The 22,325-nt window shown below is 40.6% G+C and overlaps 1 protein-coding gene across 1 annotated transcript in view; it reads left to right on the top strand.

Moving 5' to 3' along the window:
* The window catches only part of LIG3 (DNA ligase 3), a 39,732-nt gene that overhangs the window by 2,788 nt on the left and 14,619 nt on the right, over positions 1 to 22,325 (top strand). Inside the window, exons 2-11 of the mRNA XM_089668453.1 lie at positions 5,077 to 5,546; positions 6,377 to 6,520; positions 7,988 to 8,182; positions 8,375 to 8,526; positions 8,645 to 8,811; positions 11,563 to 11,640; positions 15,089 to 15,248; positions 16,580 to 16,735; positions 17,643 to 17,774; positions 20,309 to 20,388. Coding sequence (XP_089524579.1) covers positions 5,090 to 5,546; positions 6,377 to 6,520; positions 7,988 to 8,182; positions 8,375 to 8,526; positions 8,645 to 8,811; positions 11,563 to 11,640; positions 15,089 to 15,248; positions 16,580 to 16,735; positions 17,643 to 17,774; positions 20,309 to 20,388 — 1,721 coding nt within the window. The 5' untranslated portion in view covers positions 5,077 to 5,089. The remainder of the gene's footprint in view (positions 1 to 5,076; positions 5,547 to 6,376; positions 6,521 to 7,987; positions 8,183 to 8,374; positions 8,527 to 8,644; positions 8,812 to 11,562; positions 11,641 to 15,088; positions 15,249 to 16,579; positions 16,736 to 17,642; positions 17,775 to 20,308; positions 20,389 to 22,325) is intronic.

Here is a 22,325-nt window from a genome sequence, read left to right as displayed (position 1 = left end):
GAGGGCATTTCCAGAGAGTGAAAAGAGATTTTACTCCAGGAGGGTTTTTCGTCAGAAAATGCAGGTCCAGCAAAGTAAGGATGTCCAGCCCAAGAAACTTTGGACAGGACACAAGAACAAGGGTAAGGGGGGATCTTATTCAATCCTCCTCAGGGCCCTGCCAAGTTTAAATGACTGGACTTGATAGAAAAAGGGTACAGGTTGGAGTTCGACTCCAGTGCCCCCGCCAGGTATCTGGTAACCAACCTTCCCAGGGATCAGGAGAAGGCACAGGCTGTGTGTGGATTAAGGGGTCCTTACTCTTGTTCCCTGGAACAAGCAGGGGATGGGATTTTATTCCCATGTTTTGGTAGTGAAAAAGCCCTCAGGCAATTTTTGCCTTCTCTTAACCTCCCTAGCGGTATTATTATGTCCATATTTCTGTGCTCAAAGCGGTACATTTTTTTGCATGGAAATATGTATTTTTTTTATTGTAGGCCTGTAATTTTTAGGAATAACTCACTGAAATCTGTCCGAACAAGAGTCTAGTAAACATCCCGGGTATGTTAAAATTTGAAACACGAAATCATAAATTATAATCTAATAATCATAAAAAATAATATAATAATAAATTTAATTCAATAATATAATCAGACCAAAAACACTGAAATTTAAAATATAGCGCCAAGTTCGCACATCACTGAGCAAAGTCGCCGAATCGTTTTCAGTGTCTGATGACGAATTTCCCCACAAATCATCACTCAATTCTGCAAGTAGATCTAATTTACTATTGCTGTTCTCTAGCTGGTCTAAAACCGCTTTTGACCTAAAGGGACGCTTTTTGGACGCTATGGACGTTTCTCAGTTTCCAGGCAGAAAGAACAGTAAAAATGTAGGCAGGGCACAGGACAAAGCACTCGGGACAAAATGTATGGGAAATGGTTTGATACAGTAATGTTTTACTATGTTATTTTAGTGAATTTAGTGAATGTCACTTTGCCATTTTCAAATTTCCCGCCAGTTCCATCCCCCGTACGTGTTAGATTTCTTCCAGGCTGGGGCAGATCATGGCCTTTTGGTTAGCACCTTAAAGGTGCAGGCCTCAGTCGTTAGTGGTTTCCTTCAGGTCCCCCTCCAGCAGGATCCCTTTTTATAGCGGATTTTTTTCAGGGCCCTTCCCAAGTCCAGGCCAGCGGCGGTCAGGTCCTGTCCAGTTTGGGATTTGGCTTTGATCCTTTTTCCCTTTTGAACCTCTGGAGCTGTCTTCAATAAAGTTTTTAACTCTAAAAACTGTGTTCTTGGTAGCAATCACATCGACCCGTAGGGCGAGTGAATTGCAGGTGCTTTCCATTAGGGAACCCTTTTTGTCAGTTTTCGAGGATAGAATTGTGCTTAGAATGGATCCTGGGTTTGTTCCCAAAGTTTCCTCCTCCTTTCATAGATCTCAAGATATCATTTTGTGGACCTTCTGTTCTGCTCCCGCAAACAAGGAGAAGGAAAGCTTAAGTTTGTTAGATGTTAGAAGGAGCCTTTTGGCCTGTCTTAGTAGATGCAGAGAGTTCAGAAATTCAGATTCTCTTTTTGTTCTTTTTGTGGGAGCATGGAAGGGTTCCAGTGCTTCCAAGTCCACCATAGCTAGATGGATTAGGATGGCTATTGCAGAATTGTATAATTTATTAGAAATTCCATCCCCGTTTATTAATTCACACTCAACCAGATCCTTGTCAGCATTCTGGTCAGAGAGAGCTGGTGCCTTGCCAGAACAAATCTGTAAGGCGGCCACTTGGTCCATCTTTTCTACCATCATGAGACATTATCACCGGGATCTGCTTTCTAGTGAGGATCAGGTGTTTGGGCGCAAAGTCCTCCAGGCAGTAGCCCCGCCCTAGTGGGTAAGTGAGGAGCTCTATCTCTCAAGGGGCTGTCCTGGAAGACCTAAAAAAAAAAAAAAAAAATGGACTTACCAGTAACTCCTCTTCTCTTTTTCTTCAAAATTTTCAGTCTTTTTTTAGTTTGTTTAACCCAGTAGTGATTAAATACCACAAAAAAAAAAGATAACATTTTGTTTGGGTGCAGTGTTGCATGACCACGCAATTGTCATTCAAAGTGCAACAGCGCTGAAAATTGGCCTGGGCAGGAAGAAGGTAAAAGTGCCCGGTAGGCAAGTGGCTAATATTGACACCTGCTGCAGATCACAATTGTACTGTATTTTGAATTTTGTGTGAAAACACACCTGGAACGCAGGTTTCCCTCACCATGTTCAAGTGTGAAACTGCCGCTAGCGCTGTGACATTTTGACTGCTAAATACTCCATTATGCCATACCCAGATTACTTCTATATAATTTTTTAACCTCCCTAGCGGTATTTCTGAGTGTAGCTCGGGGAAAATGTCAGTGCCAAAAGCGGTAACCCCGAGCTACACTCCGGCTTACCATGAGGCGCTGCATAGGGAGTCCCTGCAGAGCTTACCTTGTCCTTCGCTCCCGCGATGTGTCCCCTGCAGCGTCCCCGGCCATCTCCTCCGGCCGATGCCGACATCCGACTTCTGTGTTCCGGTCCCTGTGACGTCAAGATGTACGGGCGGCGGCGGGAAATTTTTTTAAATTTTAAAAAATGTCATTTTTTTCCCAAACAAATTTTACATTGCTGTTTCAACCCATTTCACATACATTTTGTCCCGAGTTCTTTGTCCTGTGCCCTGCCTGCATTTTGACTGTTTTCTGCCTGGAAACTGAGAAAAGTCCATGGCGTCCAAAAAGCGTCCCTGTAGGTCAAAAGCGGTTTTAGACCAGCTAGAGAACAGCGATAGTAAATCAGAACCACTTGCAGAATTGAGTGATGATTAGTGGGGAAATTCATCATCAGACACTGAAAACGATTTTGCGACTTTGCTCCGCAATGTGCGAACTTGGCGCTATATTTCAAATTTCAGTGTTTTTGGTTTGATTATATTATTGAATTAAATGTATTATTATTATATTATTATTTTTTATGATTATTTATTAAATTATAATTTATGATTTCGTGTTTCAAATTTTATCATACCCGGGATGTTTACTAGACTCTTGTTCGGACAGATTTCAGTGAGTCATTCATAAAAATTACAGGCCTACAATAAAAAAGCGACATATTTCCATGCAAAATAATGGTACCGCTTTCAGCTCCAAAAATCTGAAATAATCAGACCGCTAGGGAGGTTAAACAGCACTTTTGGTGGTATTCACTGACTACTGGGTGCTTTAGGACTTGTTCACACTTGACTGTTTTACCAACTCCTGCCAAACGCCCCTATAGCATTTGGCAAGCATTGGTCCGGCGTTTGCGGAGGGTTTTTTAACACATGCGCGGTTTAGCAGCGGTTGCTAGGAGTTTGCCGAGCGTTAAAATTGCTCCACAAATGCCTATAATGAAGTTTAAATGGTGTTACCGCTCCGCAACTGTGCCGCAAACGCCGGCCGGGTGTTTGCGGAGTGGCACCATAGACTAGAATAGGAGGCTTCAACGCCTCCTGACTCGACCAGAGGCGTCCGTTTTGCCACGACGCTAACACTCCCGTTAGAACAGCACCATGTGCTGCAATGTGCAGAATTGTCCGAGGCCTTTGAGAAGCGGTAAAAACGCTTCCCAAACGCCTCTCTGCCGCCTGCACACAATGCTAGTGTGAACGTAGCCTTAGTCTTCATTATATAAAGGTGACAAGACCAAAAACAAACAAAAATCCTTTATCATAAAACATAACAAATATATGGCTGGATCAACAAATGAAAATAAAGGGGAAAAAAATGTAGTAACATCTAAGAATCGATAAACTACAATATAATACATTTTAGGGCTTTACTATATAAAGGTAAGATCAGAGACCGGATGGGGCTTACTTATATTGTAGACCATGTATAGTGGCTGCACCGCAAGGGGTTAATCTACTCTATATTTATAGTTCTTAATCACTCCCCGACCGCCCTATAGCAGAACTACTGATACAGGGTGGCAGGGCTGCGCAAAATCGTATGTGTGTGCGTATATATGTATATGTATATATATATATATATATATATATATATATATATATATATATATATATTTATATATTTTTGCAGTTCCGGGAAGGGGGCGTGCGTGCAGCCCTACCTGCTCCGCAATTGGTGGATACAGCTGTCGATCACCGGATCCCGACTGCAGATTCCCTGCTGGCAGTCGAGGAACACTGACAGGGGAAATGTATATCGATAAATAACCTTCTGGCTGCAGCTCCCCCCTTATACTTACCTGAGCCCCATCTCGCGCCAGCGATGTGCATGAGAGCTTCGGCTCTCCTGGGTTTCTCTCTCCTCATTGGTTCACACAGGGCCAGGGTTGTGGGCAGGAAGCCCTTGTCTTCATCAACATGTTGAGGGGGCTGCTCATTCATACCCCACTCCCTTTCCTGGCCAGCTGGACTGCTTGCTTGGATAAGAGTCTGGTATGGTTTTTGGGGTGGACCCCCAAGCCATTTTTTTTTTCTAATTTGGGCAAGATATGAATGGTCTGGTATGGCTTGAGGGAGGGGGGACCTCACGCTGTTTCATTTTTTTTAATTTGTAGTTGGCAACAATTGTTTTGTTTACATTCAGCAATCAGCAGGGAACCCTGCTGACTGCTAATGGTTCATTGGTTGTAAAGGACGCAGCAGCTGCCCACTCCTTAACAAGCATGACAGTTATGGGCTGTTAAGGACACCGTTGGCTGCCAGCTATTTAACCGGTTAAAGTCCAACACATTTGTTAGCTACCACATGCCTGGACCACTACCTAATTACCGCATGCATTTAATTTATGTATTTTCTTCTGTGAATTGACTTTAACCCCTTTTATGCAGTATTTATTGAGTTTATTGACCATTTTGTAGTAAATACTGCAAAACAGTATAGTGAATTAACAGTTTCAGGATCGCATGTGATATTTAGGGAAAATGTGTTAGATCACCTAAATACCTCATGCTGTCTGCTTTTGTGAATGGTACTCACATGTTGATCTTTTGTCATGATTAGTTGGTAAAATTTGCAGGTTGCAAACATCAAGCATGTGTGCTATATATATACCCTGCCTTTTTTTTCCCAGACCAAGCATTTGTATGAAAGGATTATTTAAACTTTTGCTTCTTCAAACGGCAAGGACATTTTCGCCACTGTCATTGAGGAGCTTTTCAAACACTACTACTCCCTATCTTCATTACTGCTCAAGATTACCTACTTTCTGCACCTTACAGCTAGACTTTGCTATAAGGATCAGTGGCTGCCACAACATGGCAGAGCAACGATATTGTGTAGAATATGCCAAGCGTGGGACTGCAGGCTGCAAGAAATGCAAAGAAAAAATAGGAAAAGGCTTGGTACGAATTGGAAAAATAGTTCCAAATCCTTTTAGTGAATCGGCAGGAGATATGAAAGAGTGGTACCATATCAAGTGCATGTTTGAGAAGTTGGAGCGTGTACGAGCAACCACAAAGAAGATTGATGACCTCACGGAGCTTGAAGGCTGGCAAGAGCTACAGGATGCTGAAAAAGAACTGATCAATCAGCATGTGAAAGGTAAGGGTTCCTTAAGAGAAATCTGGGGAAACCTACTGAAAATGCTAATCATACACCCAAGTATATGCATATTTGTTAGAGGTTATTTTCCCAAAGTACTGAAGCCAGTAGGTCAGCATTACAGCCAGCCACCTAAGTTTTTCAGGAGGAAGTCAGAATGGTATCCACCACATTTCTTTTAGGAAAGGTTTGGCTTTAGACAACAGTTGTGCTTCTGGTGCATGCTAGTTAACCAGATACCATCTAATTCCTATGGATGCCTTATATTATTTAAAATCTGTTTCTCAAAGCATAGCAAGTATTTTATATTTAAATTGTATTCCTATACAGTCATAGTTTTGTTCCCCTGTTTTATTTGTATTAATCCTAAAGTGTTCTGTATACTTCACCAAAGGTCAGTGATACATCTGAACAGATTCTGTGCCAAACCCCTTGGCCATCTGTTGGTTTATAACGTCTGTTTTTCTGGATAGAGCAACCAGAAATATTTTCAATTTTAACTTTTCAAGAACTTGTCTTTCCAGTACTATGAACATGAGGGAAAAAGCTTAGGTGTTGGCAGTGTCTGAGTTTTAGAATTTGATAGACTTGACCTTTTGTACAAGTACTGTGAGTCAATCTTATAAATGACAGACTACCAGACACTATGCTGCTGACATTTTGTAGATGAGATGTGTATATTGGTTACCTTTCTTTTTTTTCTTTCAATAGTAATGAGCTTTGCTTTCATATGCAGCAGCAAATTACAGATTGGTGCATCACCTATTAAGTAAATAAATCTGTTGCTTTTGTGTCTTTTTATGTGTCGTTTTACTTGGATACATTCCCAGAACTTGCTACTAAAGCTGGAGCTGCACCAACACCTCGGAAAAAGACTCCTTCAAAGGCAAATCAACCCCCAACAGCGCCAAGTGTATCTCCAGCAAAAATGCCTGCACCCAGCCCTTCACCTTTGAAGTTTTCTGGGTTTTCAGGTATGTGTTTGACTTCAGATGTGTGCTTTACACTTTTTAAATCTAAGCAATAAAACTGTAATGTAGTATTTAACCACTTCAGTAGCGGTCACTTTCACCACCTTCCTGTCCAGGCCAACTTTCAGATTTCAGTGCTCTCACACTTTGACAATTGTGCGGTCATGCAACACTGTACCCATAAGAAATTTTTATCATTTTGGTGACACAAATAGAGCTTATTTTTAGTGGTATTTAATCACCACTTTTTTTTTTATTTTTTGCTAAATAAACTAAAATAGGCTGAACATTTAAAAAAAAAAAAAGCATTTTTCCTTGTTTCTGTTAAGTTATTTGCACATTTTTTTCCTTCTTAATCTTCATAAATTTAGACCAAAATGTATTCTGCTACGTTACTTTGGTAAAAATAACCCAAATCAGTGTATATTAATTGGTTTGTGTGAAAGTTATGGAGTCTACAAAATATGGGATATATATCTGAAAATCAATCAGTCCTGATGTACTGAAGGTCTGTCTCATTTCTTGAGGCCTGAAAACACCAGAACAGTACAGATAACATATCCCCCGCCCCCTCCCTCCCAAATTATCCCTTTTTGGAAAGTAGTCAGTCCAAGGTATTTAATTAGAGGCATGGCAAGTTTTTTGAACTGGTCATTTTTTTGTCACAAGAAAATTAAGAAATTTAAAAAAAAAATAGTTTTTTTGTGTTTTTTTATTTGTTACACTTACTGTTGCCAGTGCTGTTCGGCATCATCTAATAACTGGTATGGCAGTGCTCAGGAATGCTGACTCGCGACAGTATGTAAAGAAAAAAAATTATTACTTTTATGATTTTTTTTGTGCATCCTGTAACCAGGGCAATACACAGTGTTACCATAGTAACACTGTACTACTCTGGGGGGGGGGGGGAATCAGGCTTTTTGTTTTTTACAAATTATGATTGCTTATAACAGTGAATATCGCATAGCCATTTTTATTGAATGAAATCGATTTATTCAGTGTGTATTGTTGTAGTTAGCTGTGATTGGCCACAGGTAATCACAAGGCAAAAATGGACTGTGATTGGCCCTGTCTGTGCCATGTGATCATTGTAACCAATCACAACTAGCAACGCAATAGTACACCATGAATGAAAGCCATCCATTGTGTACAATCGTCATGTGATCTGCTGTGATTGGTCACAGCAATCGCTTGCTACCAGCAGTGGCCCTTGACAGTGATCTGTCATTGGCTGTGTACGGTGGAAACATCGGGTGCCAAATCGCACCACAGTGTGACCCGTTCTGGGGAGGACGTCATGACATCCACCCAGAAAAAAACAGCTCCCGCCTGTCCTATAGACAAATGAAGCAGTTGGTGTATCCCTCTGCAGTGAAATAATAAACTGTGTAAATGTTGGGTAAACAAAACATGACGTTGTAGTGTTCCAATGTGTGCAAACCCATGGTAACTTCTTTCTAATCATAACAGCAAAGTCTGAACCCTCGTCATCCGCATCCAATTCCAGTATTGGTTCAAGTCTCTCTGCAGAAAAATGTGATGCAAAGCACAAGGACTGTTTACTGCGTGAATTCCGCAAAGTGTGTGCCATGGTTGCTGAGCAGCCAAGCTATAATGCCAAGACCCAGATCATTCAGGATTTCCTAACAAAGGGAACCAGTGGAGGTACTTGTGCTACTTAAGTTAAACGTATTATAGGATTGTTTAACAATTTCCTGTATGTCTGGTAATATTTGTCTTTTTATCATTTTCAAATATCCTTTACAAATATACATTATATTTGAATGCAGAGTTATGATATTGTAGAACATGATTGTAAGCTAGTAATTGTGAATGTAAATGCTCTGCTTTGTACAGATGGTTTCCATGGAGATACATACTTGACAATAAAACTGCTGCTACCAGGTGTTATCAAGAGTGTGTACAACCTCAACGATAAACAAATTGTTAAGCTCTTTAGTCGTATATTCAACTGCAACCTAGAGGAAATGGTTCGAGACCTTGAGCAGGTAAGGCAAAAGAAAATTAGTCAATTCTGTTAATGGAGTTTTTAGATCCATTTAATTTGAGAAGAAACATTTAAAGCCTTAATTATTGGCTCTAAAGCAATCATGTATTTGTAATTAGGGAGATGTGTCAGAGACTGTTCGGATTTTCTTTGAAGAAAGTAAAACCTTTCCACCAGCTGCTAAGAGTCTCTTGACAATTCAAGAAGTAGATGACCTGCTCAACCAACTTTCTAAAATGACCAAAGAAGAAGACCAGCAGAAAGTACTGGAGGACATTGCATGCAGGTAATATCTTGAAGTGTGGAACTGAAAAATTCTTCAATTTGTGTGGGACATTAAACATTATTATGAATATATCATATTTTATACCAATTTCTTTTGTGTGCACTTAACAACTAGATTTTATTTTTGCCCTATTTAGTGATCATAAATATAGGTTTGATCAGTAGTCCATGTACATTGAGAGCACTTAAAAGTATGAGAGTCTAAAAACAATATTTGGGCGGTATGCACTGCAAAAATTGGCACTAACTGCAGTGGCTTTTAAATCTTTTACTTCTACAGTATAGAGGTTGCTCACTTGGCTCCTAGTCATTGAGAAAATATTTTGTTTCTTTTCTCAGAAAGCAGATAGTTATGTAATTGGAGGATTGGTAATTATGAAAGCCGTCCAAACCTCCTCCATTCACAGAACTACTTGCCTTCTTTTGAGAGTCCGAAAACCCTTTAAAGTAATTGTAAAACTACAGCACTGTCCCCCCCACCCCTCCTCAAGCACACAAAAGGTGATTGACAGTCTCCACTGTTAATGTTTTTCTGTAAGACTATGTAGAAAGGGGGGGGGGGGGCTTTCCCTCCCCCCCCCTCCACTTAATTCTCAGAATACATTCAGCTCCTTGCTCTATGCTGTGCAGTTTGTGACAACTAGCTGCTGGAGAAATAGCCATTGATCTGTGTGTTTTAGAAGGCTATAAAGAAGAAAGGGCTTCAGATAAACAGGTATGACTTGTCTAGGAGGTTTGTTTTGTCTCTGTATATCATCTGAAGATTTTTCCTTCACTGGGTATATGTACAACCACTTTAATAATGACATTAGTTAACAATCAACACAGTGGCTCCACTTTGTTGCAGTTTGGGGCCAAAGTGCTTATTTTAAAAGATGACCGGATATTACAGGCCACATTTCGAGACCAAAGTGCTTATTTTAAAAGGTGAGCAAACATCACTGGCCACTAGAATTGTAATCATTAAGAGTTTCATAAATTTTACTTTTTACATTTTTTTTTTTTTTTTATGTACAGCTCCAGTAAGCATATACTGCTTTTTTCATTATTTGGTCAATCTCAGTCTTCAAAGCTGACCTTGGGGAATTCATCCAATTTAAAAAAAAAAAAAAAAAAAAAAAGTGAAGGCATTCTATGAGTTAAGTCCAACAAGGTGCATGACATCTCCTGGACGTATCTGTATTTACGTCTGACAAGTTTATTGCACTCCCAGAAGACCGCGCTAGTTCCGGGAGCCCAACCTTCTGGTCTGGGCATCTGCAACAGTAGAGTCACTGCAGCTGCTCTGCCCATCCACCCCCTCCTCCTGCCCAATTACAGAAGCCTTTGTGTTATGCAAACTCATTTACAAAATACAAAGGCTCCTGTGAATGGACAGCAGAGGGGAGGGTTGGGTAGCTTCTCTGTGTGCTTCTGTCCTTTCCCACAGACCCTGCCCTCCAATTATGTCAGTGTGTGCTTCAGCAGAACCATAAACCTTTCAGATTATAAATGATAGAGATAAACCCAGGAGGTGTCATGTACTTCCTTGGACTTAACTCAGTGTGCCTTCACTTTGTAAAAAGTGGCTGAATTTCTGGAATTCAACTTTAAACATTAAGAGGTGTGAGAAATCAGGAAAAATTCTGCTTCTACCTCAATAACCCCTTGCCAAATGGGCACTTTTACCCCCTTCCTGCCCAGGCCAATTTTCAGCTTTCAGCACTGTTGCACTTTTGAATGACAGTTGTGAATTCATGCAACACTGTACTCATATGAAATTTTTATCACACAAACCTTTCTTTTGGTGGTATTTAGTCCCCACTGGGTTTTTTATTTCTTGCACTATAAACAAAAATAGAGCAAAAAAAAGAAAGTTTTGTTCTTTGTTTCTATTGTAAAATTTTGCAAACAGCTAAATTTTCTCCTTAACTGATGTGCATTGATTAGGCAGCACTGCTAAGGTGGCACTGTGATAGGCTGCACTAATGAGTTGATACTGGTGGAAATTGATGCTGCACTGATAGGTGGCACTGATGGGCTCCACTGCTGGGCTTTTTTGGGGCTGCACTGATAACCAGGGCAGATGTCCTCTGTGACACTTGCAGGTTATTGGCAGTATTTAGCTCACGCTGTCACAGCGTGAGGAAAGTGCTGACGATAACCGGCAACTGTATTTACTTTGTGATCAGCTGTGTCATTGGACACAGCTGATCACGTGGTAAAAGCTGCTGTGATTGGCCTTTTACCTTGTCATGTGATCAGCTGTGTCCGTAGGACACAGCGATCACAGACCGTGCTGGGGCGTTCTGGGAAGACGTCATATGACGCCCTCCCAGAACTGGACAACCGCGCTGTAGCCGTCATTTGGCTATAGCGGTTGTAAAGTGGTTAAAGTTTCTCACATCGGTTATATGAAAAATCGCATTATTTGAACCTTTTTAAATTGGAGGTGGCTATCCGGAATTTAATTTTGCTCTAAAATTAATGTTAACTTTGATAGTGTGAAGAAAAAAATAGAAATAAAGGCTGTAAAGATTTTTACAAATTTAGAAAAAAAAGGCAAAACCTTTTGAAAGGCAAGTGAAAATATCACTCCTTTTTATGAGTGGCGAACCATACTTTGCTGTTAGAAAAACATTCAGAGCAAGTAACTGGTGGACTAATGAATAATGAACACAAATGCTAAAAACATTCCAAAAGGCTTTACTTTTGTACTGTATAATCAATTTGTTTCTCTTTTTTTTTTTTTTTTTTTTATTTTTATTTGCAGATGTACTAGTAATGATCTGAAGTGCATCATTCGGCTAATCAAGCATGATTTGAAAATGAATGCAGGAGCCAAACATGTGTAAGTGGTGTGTGTTTGTTATACAATCTTAGAGCATGTGTGTGTATATATTATATTGTGTGTGTGTATATATTATATTAATACACTGCTCGAAAACAATTAAAGGAACACTTTTTAATCACAAGTCAATTAAACTCCTGGGATATTAATCTGGTCAGTGAAGTAGCAGAGGGGGTTGTTAATCATTTTCAGCTGCTTTGGTGTTAATGAAATTAACAACCAGTGTACTAGATGGGCAACAATGAGACGACCCCCAAAACAGGAATGGTTTTACAGGAGGCGGTCACTGACATTTTTTTCTCTAATCATCGTTTCTGACTGTTTTTCACTAGTTTTGCATTTGGCTAGGGTCAGTGTCTCTACTGCTAACATGAGGCGATACCTAGACCCTACGGAAGTTGCACATGCAGTCCAACTCTTCCAGGGTGGCACATCAATACATCAATAAGGTTTGCTGTGTCTCCCATTACAGTCTCAAGAGCATGGAGGAGATTCCAGGAGACAGGCAGTTAGTCTAGGAGAGCTGGACAGGGCCATAGAAGGTCCTTAACCCATCAGTATCTGCTCCTTTGTGCAAGGATGAACAGGATGAGCACTGCCCGAGCCCTACAAAATGACATCCAGCAGGCCACTGGTGTGAATGTCTCTGACCAAGCAATCGGAAACAGACTGTGGTCTGAGGACCCAACATCTTCTAGTGGACCCTGTGTTCACTGCCCGGCACCATAGAGCTCAATTAACATTTGCTATTGAACACCAGAATTGGCAGGTCCACCACTGGTGCCCTGTGCTTTTCACAGATGAGGGCAGGTGCACCCTGAGCACATGTGACAGATGTGAAAGGGTCTGGAGAAGCCGTGCAGAACACTATGCTGCCTGTAACATCATTCAGCATGACCATTTTGGTGGTGGGTCAGTGATGGTCTGGGGAGGCATATCCATGTAGGGATGCACAGACCTGTACAGGCTAGACAGTGGCACCCTGACTGCCATTAGGTACCGGTGTAGTGGGTCCTGAGATTCTCCTGGTCCACAACAATGCCTGGCCTCATGTGGCGAGAGTATGCAGGCAGACACTTGCCTGACCTAAATCCAATAGAACACCTCTGGGATATCATGTTTCGGTCCACCCGACGCTGCCAGGTTGCACCTTAGACTGTCCAGGAGCTCAGTGATACACTGGTACAGATTTGGGAGGGAATACCCCAGGACATCATCCATTGTCTCATTGGGAGCATGCCCCAACATTGTCAGGCATGCATACAAGCACGTGGGGGCCATACAAACTACTGAGTACCATTCTGAGTTGCTGCAATGAAATTTCAGCAAAATGGACTAGCCTGCTGCATCATTTTTTCACTTTGATTTTCAGGGTGTCTTTGAATTAAGTACTCTGTAGGTTGATACTTTTAATTTCCATCAAACGATGGGGCATCCTTACATTCCTAACACATTACCCAGTCCATATTTATTTATTTTTATTTCAGGTACTTATATAGTGCTGTCAATTTACGCAGCGCTTTATATATATATATATATATATATATATATATATATATATATATATATATATATATATATATATATATATATTGTACATTCACATCAGTCCCTAACCCTCAAGGGGCGTACAATCTAAAGTCCCTAACTCACATTCCTACATACACATACTAGGGACAATTTAGACAGGATCCAATTAACCTACCAGCATGTCTTTGGAGTGTGGGAGGAAACCGGAGTACCCAGAGGAAACCCACGCAGGCACAGGGAGAACATAGTGATATGACATGTATACAGTAATGTATATCCCAGCTCCCCTCTACTCCATTATAGTGATATGACATGTATACAGTAATCATTACTGTATACATGTCGTCACTATAAGGGGAGCTGGGATATACATTACTGTATACATGTCATATCACTATAATGGAGTACAGGGGAGCTGGGATATACATTACTGTATACATGTCATCACTATAATGGAGTACAGGGGAGCTGGGATATACATTACTGTATACATGTCATATCACTATAATGGAGTACAGGGGAGCTGGGATATACATTACTGTATACATGTCATATCACTATAATGGAGTACAGGGGAGCTGGGATATACATTACTGTATACATGTCATATCACTATAATGGGGTACAGGGGAGCTGGGATATACATTACTGTATACATGTCATATCACTATAATGGAGTACAGGGGAGCTGGGATATACATTACTGTATACATGTCATATCACTATAATGGAGTACAGGGGAGGGGGATATACATACTGTATACATGTCATCACTATAATGGAGTACAGGGGAGCTGGGATATACATTACTGTATACATGTCATATCACTATAATGGAGTACAGGGGAGGGGGATATACATACTGTATACATGTCATATCACTATAATGGAGTACAGGGGAGCTGGGATATACATTACTGTATACATGTCATATCACTATAATGGAGTACAGGGGAGCTGGGATATACATTACTGTATACATGTCATATCACTATAATGGAGTACAGGGGAGCTGGGATATACATTACTGAGTAATGTATATCCCAGCTCCCCTGTACTCCATTATAGTGATATGACATGTTGTATACAGTACTTACTGTTCCCCCGAGTCCCCCGGGGGTCATCATATGGTCAGCAATATATACCTCCTATACAGTCAGACAGTTACTGAATTGCAAGGAGAGTCAATGAACTGTGAGTGCTCACCAGCACCCTCACAGTTCATTGAGAACTACAAGCTGTCAACTACAGTGGCCGATACTTGTAGTTCATTTATTCACACAGCCATGCGGTTTTCAAAAAGTGTGCTGGGAGAACATGCGCCACCTGCTGTCACAGGGGAGCACTGGTGGCACGAGGTGAGTATATAGGAGCATGTTACACCCTAAATTATGGGTGTAAAATTACAATGTTCCTAAAGGTGATGATATCCTTTTTAAGTGTAGTATAACACTTGTCTTTCTGAATCTGATTTGACTAACTTCTGTGTTGTGTAAAAATGTACACATTTGATTAGTTGATTGGGGAGAGCCATCCATGAAGGTAGGGCAGGTGAAGGAATAAAGGCTGTTTTAGTGCAGATACCCTTAATGGGACCCAATGCCCTCCCCTGGCCTCTCTAAAAATCACATACTTACCTGTCCTCACTGTTCTGAGATGTCTACTGTGTGGCTTGCTTGGCTCCTTGCAGCCTCTTTTTTTCTTTAACGGCCCACCTGTAGGGGCCTGGTTCTTCTGTGCTTACATGGCAAACTTTTCTTTCATTCCAGATTTCAATTTTTGATTTACAGTATCATAACAGTACAGTAGCAAAAAAGTTGAAAGGACTATACACTCCCTTTTTAATTCTGAGTTGTGTATTTTTGCTGAACGGTGACTGCTTTGGTTAATATTTAATGTTGTTTTCTTCTTTTTCTAGACTTGATTCTCTTGATCCTAATGCATATGATGCATTCAAAGCATCTCGTAATTTGGGAGATGTGGTGGAACGTGTGCTACAAAACCAGCAGCAAGCACCAGGCATGAAACGCACACTTAGCATAAAGGCTACGCTTATGACGCCTGTTCAGCCTATGTTGGTATGAACCTTATCCAAGTACATACCTGTACTCCATAAATGGGTGCCTGTATTTCCAGTTTTGACTTAGTTATATTAATTTAAGGTTGTATTGTTTGACTCCCAGGATAATGCTTTGCAAAATATACAGTATAAACCGTGAACAAATAAAGTATTTTTTCTAAATGTAGATTGATCTGAGAAAACTGTATTGATGCCTGATGTGGGTAGCAGTGAAAGTGTCTAATAGGAACCAGGCATTTTGTACCCTTTTATATATCCAAAGTAAGCTGGAAAATGAAAAGGAAGCGAATTGCTCAGTATGAGTAATGCACACAGATTTAGACCACTTAGCATGTGAATACGCTTTCAAAATTACATATCTGTTTCTTTTCAATAAACTTGGTGCCATTGGATAGCAATAACAATGCAGATTCTGTAGTAGACCAGAAAACAAGTAGACAAATGGTTTAAAGACCCACTGGTACCACCCAAACCATAGAGTTGGGACAATACAGAGAGATGACCTAGCTGACAGATTAAACCTTATTTTATGAATACAAGTATCTGCTGTGATGGAAGACTGGGAAAATGTGTGACCTAATCAATTTTCTATCAGTAAGGTTTTGACTTTGCAGAAGGCATATTTAACAATTTATTCCCTTTACACTGGAAAGGAGGAACCATTTTTCAAGTAGCTGCTCTAAATGATTCATGGGAAGAGAGTCCTCAAAGCAGATTAACTCACAATTTCAGCATTGTCTAGCTTCATATTGTTAAAAAAGGTATAGCTGTGTTAAGCAATCACCTTAATCTGGCATCCAGTTGTCAACTAAAATAGTTTCAATTGCTGCATTATATAAGATCTGTGCAGCGTGGAAAAGAAATCTGTGCATTTTATAACAGGCTTGGGTAGAGAGAGGAAATTCAGCATATCAAAAATTTATATTCAGTTACAGATCATTTTTATTTTATACTTCTTTATTAGTATAGTATTCTGGAACAGTGCTTGTCAATTGCAGTCCTTAGTGGCCACCAATGTGATGCACAAAAAAAAAAATCACAGGAGATAGTCTGCCTCTTTTAAGCTCTTACAAATTGACAGTGTCGTGCTTCTGCCTGGCAATCTTAAAAATGTGTACTGCTGCAGTCCATGGAGGCTTGCAGTTGCAAATTACTGGTGTGTTCTATTTTAGTGACAGACCCCAGAATGCCAGATTAAAGTAATCTCACTGCGTAAAGGGTTTATATTGCGACTTGTGAAAGAAACTCCTAAAAAGAGGTTTGTGTAGGAATAGAAAAAAGTTTTATTCAAAAATGTTCCAACTGTTGCTTGTATTCCCACCTTTATAGGCTGAAGCCTGCAAATCTGTAGAGTATGCTATGAAGAAATGTCCAAATGGAATGTATGCAGAGATAAAGTACGATGGAGAACGAGTCCAAGTGCACAAAAATGGTGATCACTTCAGCTATTTTAGCCGTAGCCTGAAGCCCGTTCTTCCCCATAAGGCAAGTCCTTTTAGTTTTTTGTGTGATGTGTATTTTTTTTTTCCTTGTCTTATTCTCTGCCTTCCAATGAGAACTTCTAGATGGGTATGGACAGTCAATTCACCTTTAATAAAAAATATTATAAATGCATTTTTTTTTGTTTTGCTTAGGAGCTTGTATATCATTGCACCCACGATCAATGTCGGGCTCTTGCAGACTGTTAGGGTAGCTCTCTGCCCATACGTCTTGATGCAGGCAGTTACTTCAGTCAAGGCAGCTCAGTGGACTATGTGAGCACTCACCAGTGCCCTTGTGAATGAATGACATGGCCGTGTAGGCGGAACCCTGCTTGGCTACGCTCTTTTTTCAAATTGTGACAGCTGGTGTGGAGAGAAGATGCCCAGCCTGCTGTGGGGAGGGGAGAGGCTTCAGGGGCTGGAGCATGTTACATGTTCCACCCTAAAAACAGGTGGAACATACAACATGTTCCCAATGGTGAACTTAGCCTTTAAAAAGTTTCCTTTTTTTTTTAAGGATCATGTGTGAATACTCTCGGAGGGAAATTGCAGTTCTTCTTTCCAGCAATATCCCAGAGTATGAAAGCATCTTCTTAGCGCCTCTGAGATAGCTGACTGCCCTCTAGCATGAAACCAGGTAGTTAAATAGTAGCATCTTCCATATATGATGAATTCAGTTATATTCAGTATGGGTCCTATGAAGCTTGTGTGGAGGGCATGTATCATTACCTGGTATTGCAAAAAGTTCATAGTACCTAGTTTATTCGTTTTTGTTTTTATTTTTTTGTGTGGTTTTTTTTTTTTTTAATAGAAAACTCAGTGGATTGAACTGCATGCAGGTGTTTGAAAGTGTGTGTGTGTGTGTGTAGTGTATATCTATTTAATGAGATACTAAATATGTTTGTATACAGGTTGCTCATTTCAAAGACTATATTCCCAAAGCTTTCCCTGGTGGAAATAGCATAATTTTGGACTCTGAAGTGCTTCTTATTGATACTAAGACTGGCAAACCCCTTCCATTTGGAACATTAGGGGTTCACAAGGTAAATTTTCCTTCAGATGTGTTTATCAATAATGCTTGGAAAGGTATTACAGAGGAAGAGAGGAAGCAAAAGTTAAAAGGCACAATTTTATGGTCCTATACAAGGTGTATACAGAAGATCAATATAGCAATATATAATGCAGTAATGGAGTTTTTCAAGTTTCTGTAGCAATGACAGATTTAACACTTTTGTTGCCATCAATATATGGCATATCTTAGCAGCAGAAGAGAGTTTTACACACACTCCCGTCTGCTGTAGTGTGTGTTTAATCTGAATAGCCAACTATCGGTTGTCAGGTGGAAGTGATTAGTCAGCTGTACAGCCACCTGATCACCTCCACATACCCTGAGACTATTCACCTAAAGTCTCATTAATGCAGGCCATACATCGGTCGAATTCTGAACAAATTTTCTTTAGAAAATCAGAATTTGTGTACGTTTTGTAATCCAATAGTGCCACCATTGATTTCAAAACTTGACCAACCAAAGCTTTAGTTTCACCTCATATTGCTACAGAAATACATTTTCGTGGTCATGAATTTTCTTTTATTTCCAGGTCACAGATAATACTCATTTCTTTTTCAATTACATTTCTCCCACAATTCTTCCATCATTGATTAGAAATTCGTTTGTTTTTCAAAAAAGTTCCAACATGCTCCATCACTCAAATTCGATGGTCGTTCGAAAATCGGCCATTTCTATTGTCTTTTACTGGTGTGAAATTCAAACTAAAATTCTTAGAAAAGATTTTCAAAAGAAAATTGTTTCAGAATTCGACCCATGTGTGGCCTGCATTAGTGCCAGTTCACACTATTGCAGTGCAGGAAACCGCATGTGATTTGTACAGGAATTGCACCACATTCCTGTTCAAATCACATGTGATTCTTTGCAGTGCAATTTGAGTAATTAATTTTGTATTGCTCTAACTGCACCTTCTTTTGTATGCGATCCAATTCAGCCACTCGCACTGCATTGTGCGAGCCATTTTTGGGGCGTCCGTAACATAGACACCCCCAGTGGTTCGCATGAACGGAGTGCTATTAGTGATGTGGTGCAGGAAAGAAGCACAGAATTCACTGAGCATCCCGCATCACATCAGTGTGAAACGGCATTAAAGAGAACCTGTCTCGAAAAATATACTACACGAGATAAAGTGTAATGTGGAAAAAATTAAATAAAAAAATGACTTAAAGTGATTCTAAAGCCTTAAGGTTTTTCACCTATAATGCATTCTGTGCAATAAGGGGAAAAACCTTCTGTACTGCACAATTCCCACCCCACCCGCCTTATTCTTTCCTGAGCCCAATCTAATCCAGCAATGTGCACGAGAGCAGACTGATGCTGTGTGGAGGGAGGAGGCGGGGCGGGGCTGAGCTGCCCACTCTGTCAGTGGACGCAGACTGGGCAGCTTGGGAGCGAGCCCGCACGGGTGCCCCCATGGAAAGCTGCTTTCCTGCAGAAGAGGAGGGGCCAGGAGTGCCATCAGGAGACCCCAGAAGAGGAGGATTGGGGCTGCTCTGTGCATACCATTGCACAGAGCAGGTAAGTATAACATGTTTATAAAAAAAAAAAAAAAAAGCCCCAAAGCTTTAATGTCGCTTTAGAATCTTATGCCCCCCCCCATTCCTTCTCCAAAAGAAAACCCTTTGAGCAATTTTTACACCTATTCATGAAATTGTTGGTTGCGCACGTTACATATTGCGATGCACACTGGAATGAGAACACTAATTCTAGGGCCATTGATTAACTCTAAACTGATGACTTATATGGGCTTTTAAAGCATCGCCTATAGAAAATTTAGGGTACTAAACTTTGTTGCCATCTCACTTTGCTGAAATTCACATTGCTGAAACTCTGCGCTGAACAAACTGTTGCACTAATACCATGTAACGTATAAAAGTATGAAACTACCACAGTTTTATTCTACAGGGTGTCTGCTTTCAGAAGATATTTAATGTTGTAGGGGTTTTGGCAGAGAAAGAGTTCTATGTTCACAAATGATGAGATTTGTAAAAAAAAGTATGTAAAGTCTAAATGGGTTAGATCGTTCTTCTTCCTTTTTTTTTTTTTTTTTTTAATGGCGAAACAGGGTTTACGAGAGAGGGGTTGTTTGGGGGGCAGTAGAAAGCAGAGAAAGATGGGGGAACGGGGGATAGAGGATGGCATAGAGGAATGATAAGATAGATTAGGCATGAGCCAGATCCTAGAGGTGCTGCTGTGGTTACTATGCAGAAGGGCAGATGCTCGGCATTGGACCTGGAAGATTCCTGCTATCACTGTAGTCGTGGCAATTAATACAGTGATTTCCACAATCTATAAGGATCAGCCAGGTATGAGATTTGCATGCTCACATTAGTCCAAGCTGGATCAATGTAACAATGCAAGAAAATCATACCTTTTAACTTCTGCTTTACGTGTTTTCAGCTTTTTGTACACACTTTTTTTTAACCTTTTAGTTACTGGTATGCCCTTCATTTTTCTTTGTGTTTTAATTATATTTTAGTTTTATACTGATAAATGTAATCCTTTTTGCAGAAAGCTGCTTTCCAGGATGCCAATGTATGCCTCTTTGTTTTCGACTGCATATATTTTAATGGAGTTAGCTTAATGGACAGGTGAGTGTCACCAAAACATTTCATTACTTCGTAAATAAAACCAGAAAATAGTGCAGTGCTTAAACATATAAACCAATCGTATTGAAAATATATATACTGCAACGTAATCAGCAGAATTCCATATAATATTCATTACACCAAAAAACAATATGGAAATGTCCCATAAATTCATGCAAAGTATGATGGTAATATACTGAGTGCAATCTCTATATTGAACATGTAAACAGTTCTAGAATCAGGTGCACATTATAATGATCCCAGCGTGAAGTAATAATAATCCGGTGGTGTGCGGTGAAAATAGTAGGGTTGCAAACTCACCAGAAGCGCAATCTTAATGGGCGTTAGATATATAAATCAGCCTGAGGATCTCCCCTCTCCTACTTCATGAGAGGGGTGAGTATCAGGCTGATTTATATATCTAACGCGCATTAAGATTGCGCTTCGGGTGAGTTTGCAACCCTACTATTTTCACCGCACACCACCGGATTATTATTACTTCACGCTGGGATCATTATAATGTGCACCTGATTCTAGAACTGTTTACCTGTTCAACATAGAGATCGCACTCAGTATATTCCCATCATACTTTGCATGAATTTATGGGACATTTCCATGATATTGTTTTTTAGTGTAATGCATAATATGGAATTCTGCTGATTACATTACAGTATATATATTTTCAATACAAAAATAAAAATGCAATTGGCGCAAGAGAATTTGTAGTGGACATAACGTTCACTCAGCAAACCTTAAACAAAATAATCCAGTAAACAGAAATTAAGATATATAATCGTACATGCCAGTAATAAAGGGGCAACAAGTAGATGATGCAGCTTTAGTGGTGAGGAAAGGGAAGGGGGGAGGGGAGGGGGTAGGGAAAGGAGGGGAAAAAAGGCCTTGTGATGCAAACAGTACTGGATTGAGATAGATGGTGTATATATATGTGTATACATATATATACAACGCTGCAATGTAGACACCGTCGTGAGGCTTGCACTTTCTAGAGTAAACCGGACTCTGTGGTAAATGGAGAAGAAAGAGAAGTGCGCCAGACTAAGTGCAGTATGAATATAAAAGTTTATTGCACACAAAATTATAAAAACTCACAAGAAGTGGGTAGATATCAGGCATCAATATATAAGGAGGAGGATGTCATCTGTGCTGCACCTCACAAATGGATGGCTGTAATGTCAAGGTGTTGCACGGCTGGCGCTGTAGGCGGGTCCCACAGGAGGAAGCGAGGATGGCAGGCGCAGTAACCGGGAGTCGCGGCGCAGATAAGAACCGGGATCCAGGGCAGGCACTGCTGATCTCTCACATCAGCGTGGGTACAGTAGCCAGCTTGAGGCACATCCAAGATGGCCACCGGGCAGGAAATGACATCAGAACGTTGCTGGGAATCCTCCAAGGGGGCGGTGACGCGTTTCTAGGCAACCTGCCTTTTCATCAGACCTCTGATGAAAAGGCAGGTTGCCTAGAAACGCGTCACCGCCCCCTTGGAGGATTCCCAGCAACGTTCTGATGTCATTTCCTGCCCGGTGGCCATCTTGGATGTGCCTCAAGCTGGCTACTGTACCCACGCTGATGTGAGAGATCAGCAGTGCCTGCCCTGGATCCCGGTTCTTATCTGCGCCGCGACTCCCGGTTACTGCGCCTGCCATCCTCGCTTCCTCCTGTGGGACCCGCCTACAGCGCCAGCCGTGCAACACCTTGACATTACAGCCATCCATTTGTGAGGTGCAGCACAGATGACATCCTCCTCCTTATATATTGATGCCTGATATCTACCCACTTCTTGTGAGTTTTTATAATTTTGTGTGCAATAAACTTTTATATTCATACTGCACTTAGTCTGGCGCACTTCTCTTTCTTCTCTATATATTTTCAATACGTTTGGTTTATATGTTTTAAGTGCTGCACTATTTTAAGGTTTTATT

This window comes from Staurois parvus, unplaced genomic scaffold (assembly GCF_062004578.1).
Source record: "Staurois parvus isolate SC_StPar_1 unplaced genomic scaffold, SC_StPar_1.0 ptg000058l, whole genome shotgun sequence".
Classification (NCBI taxonomy): domain Eukaryota; kingdom Metazoa; phylum Chordata; class Amphibia; order Anura; family Ranidae; genus Staurois; species Staurois parvus.
This window is presented reverse-complemented; position numbering and strand designations above follow the sequence as displayed.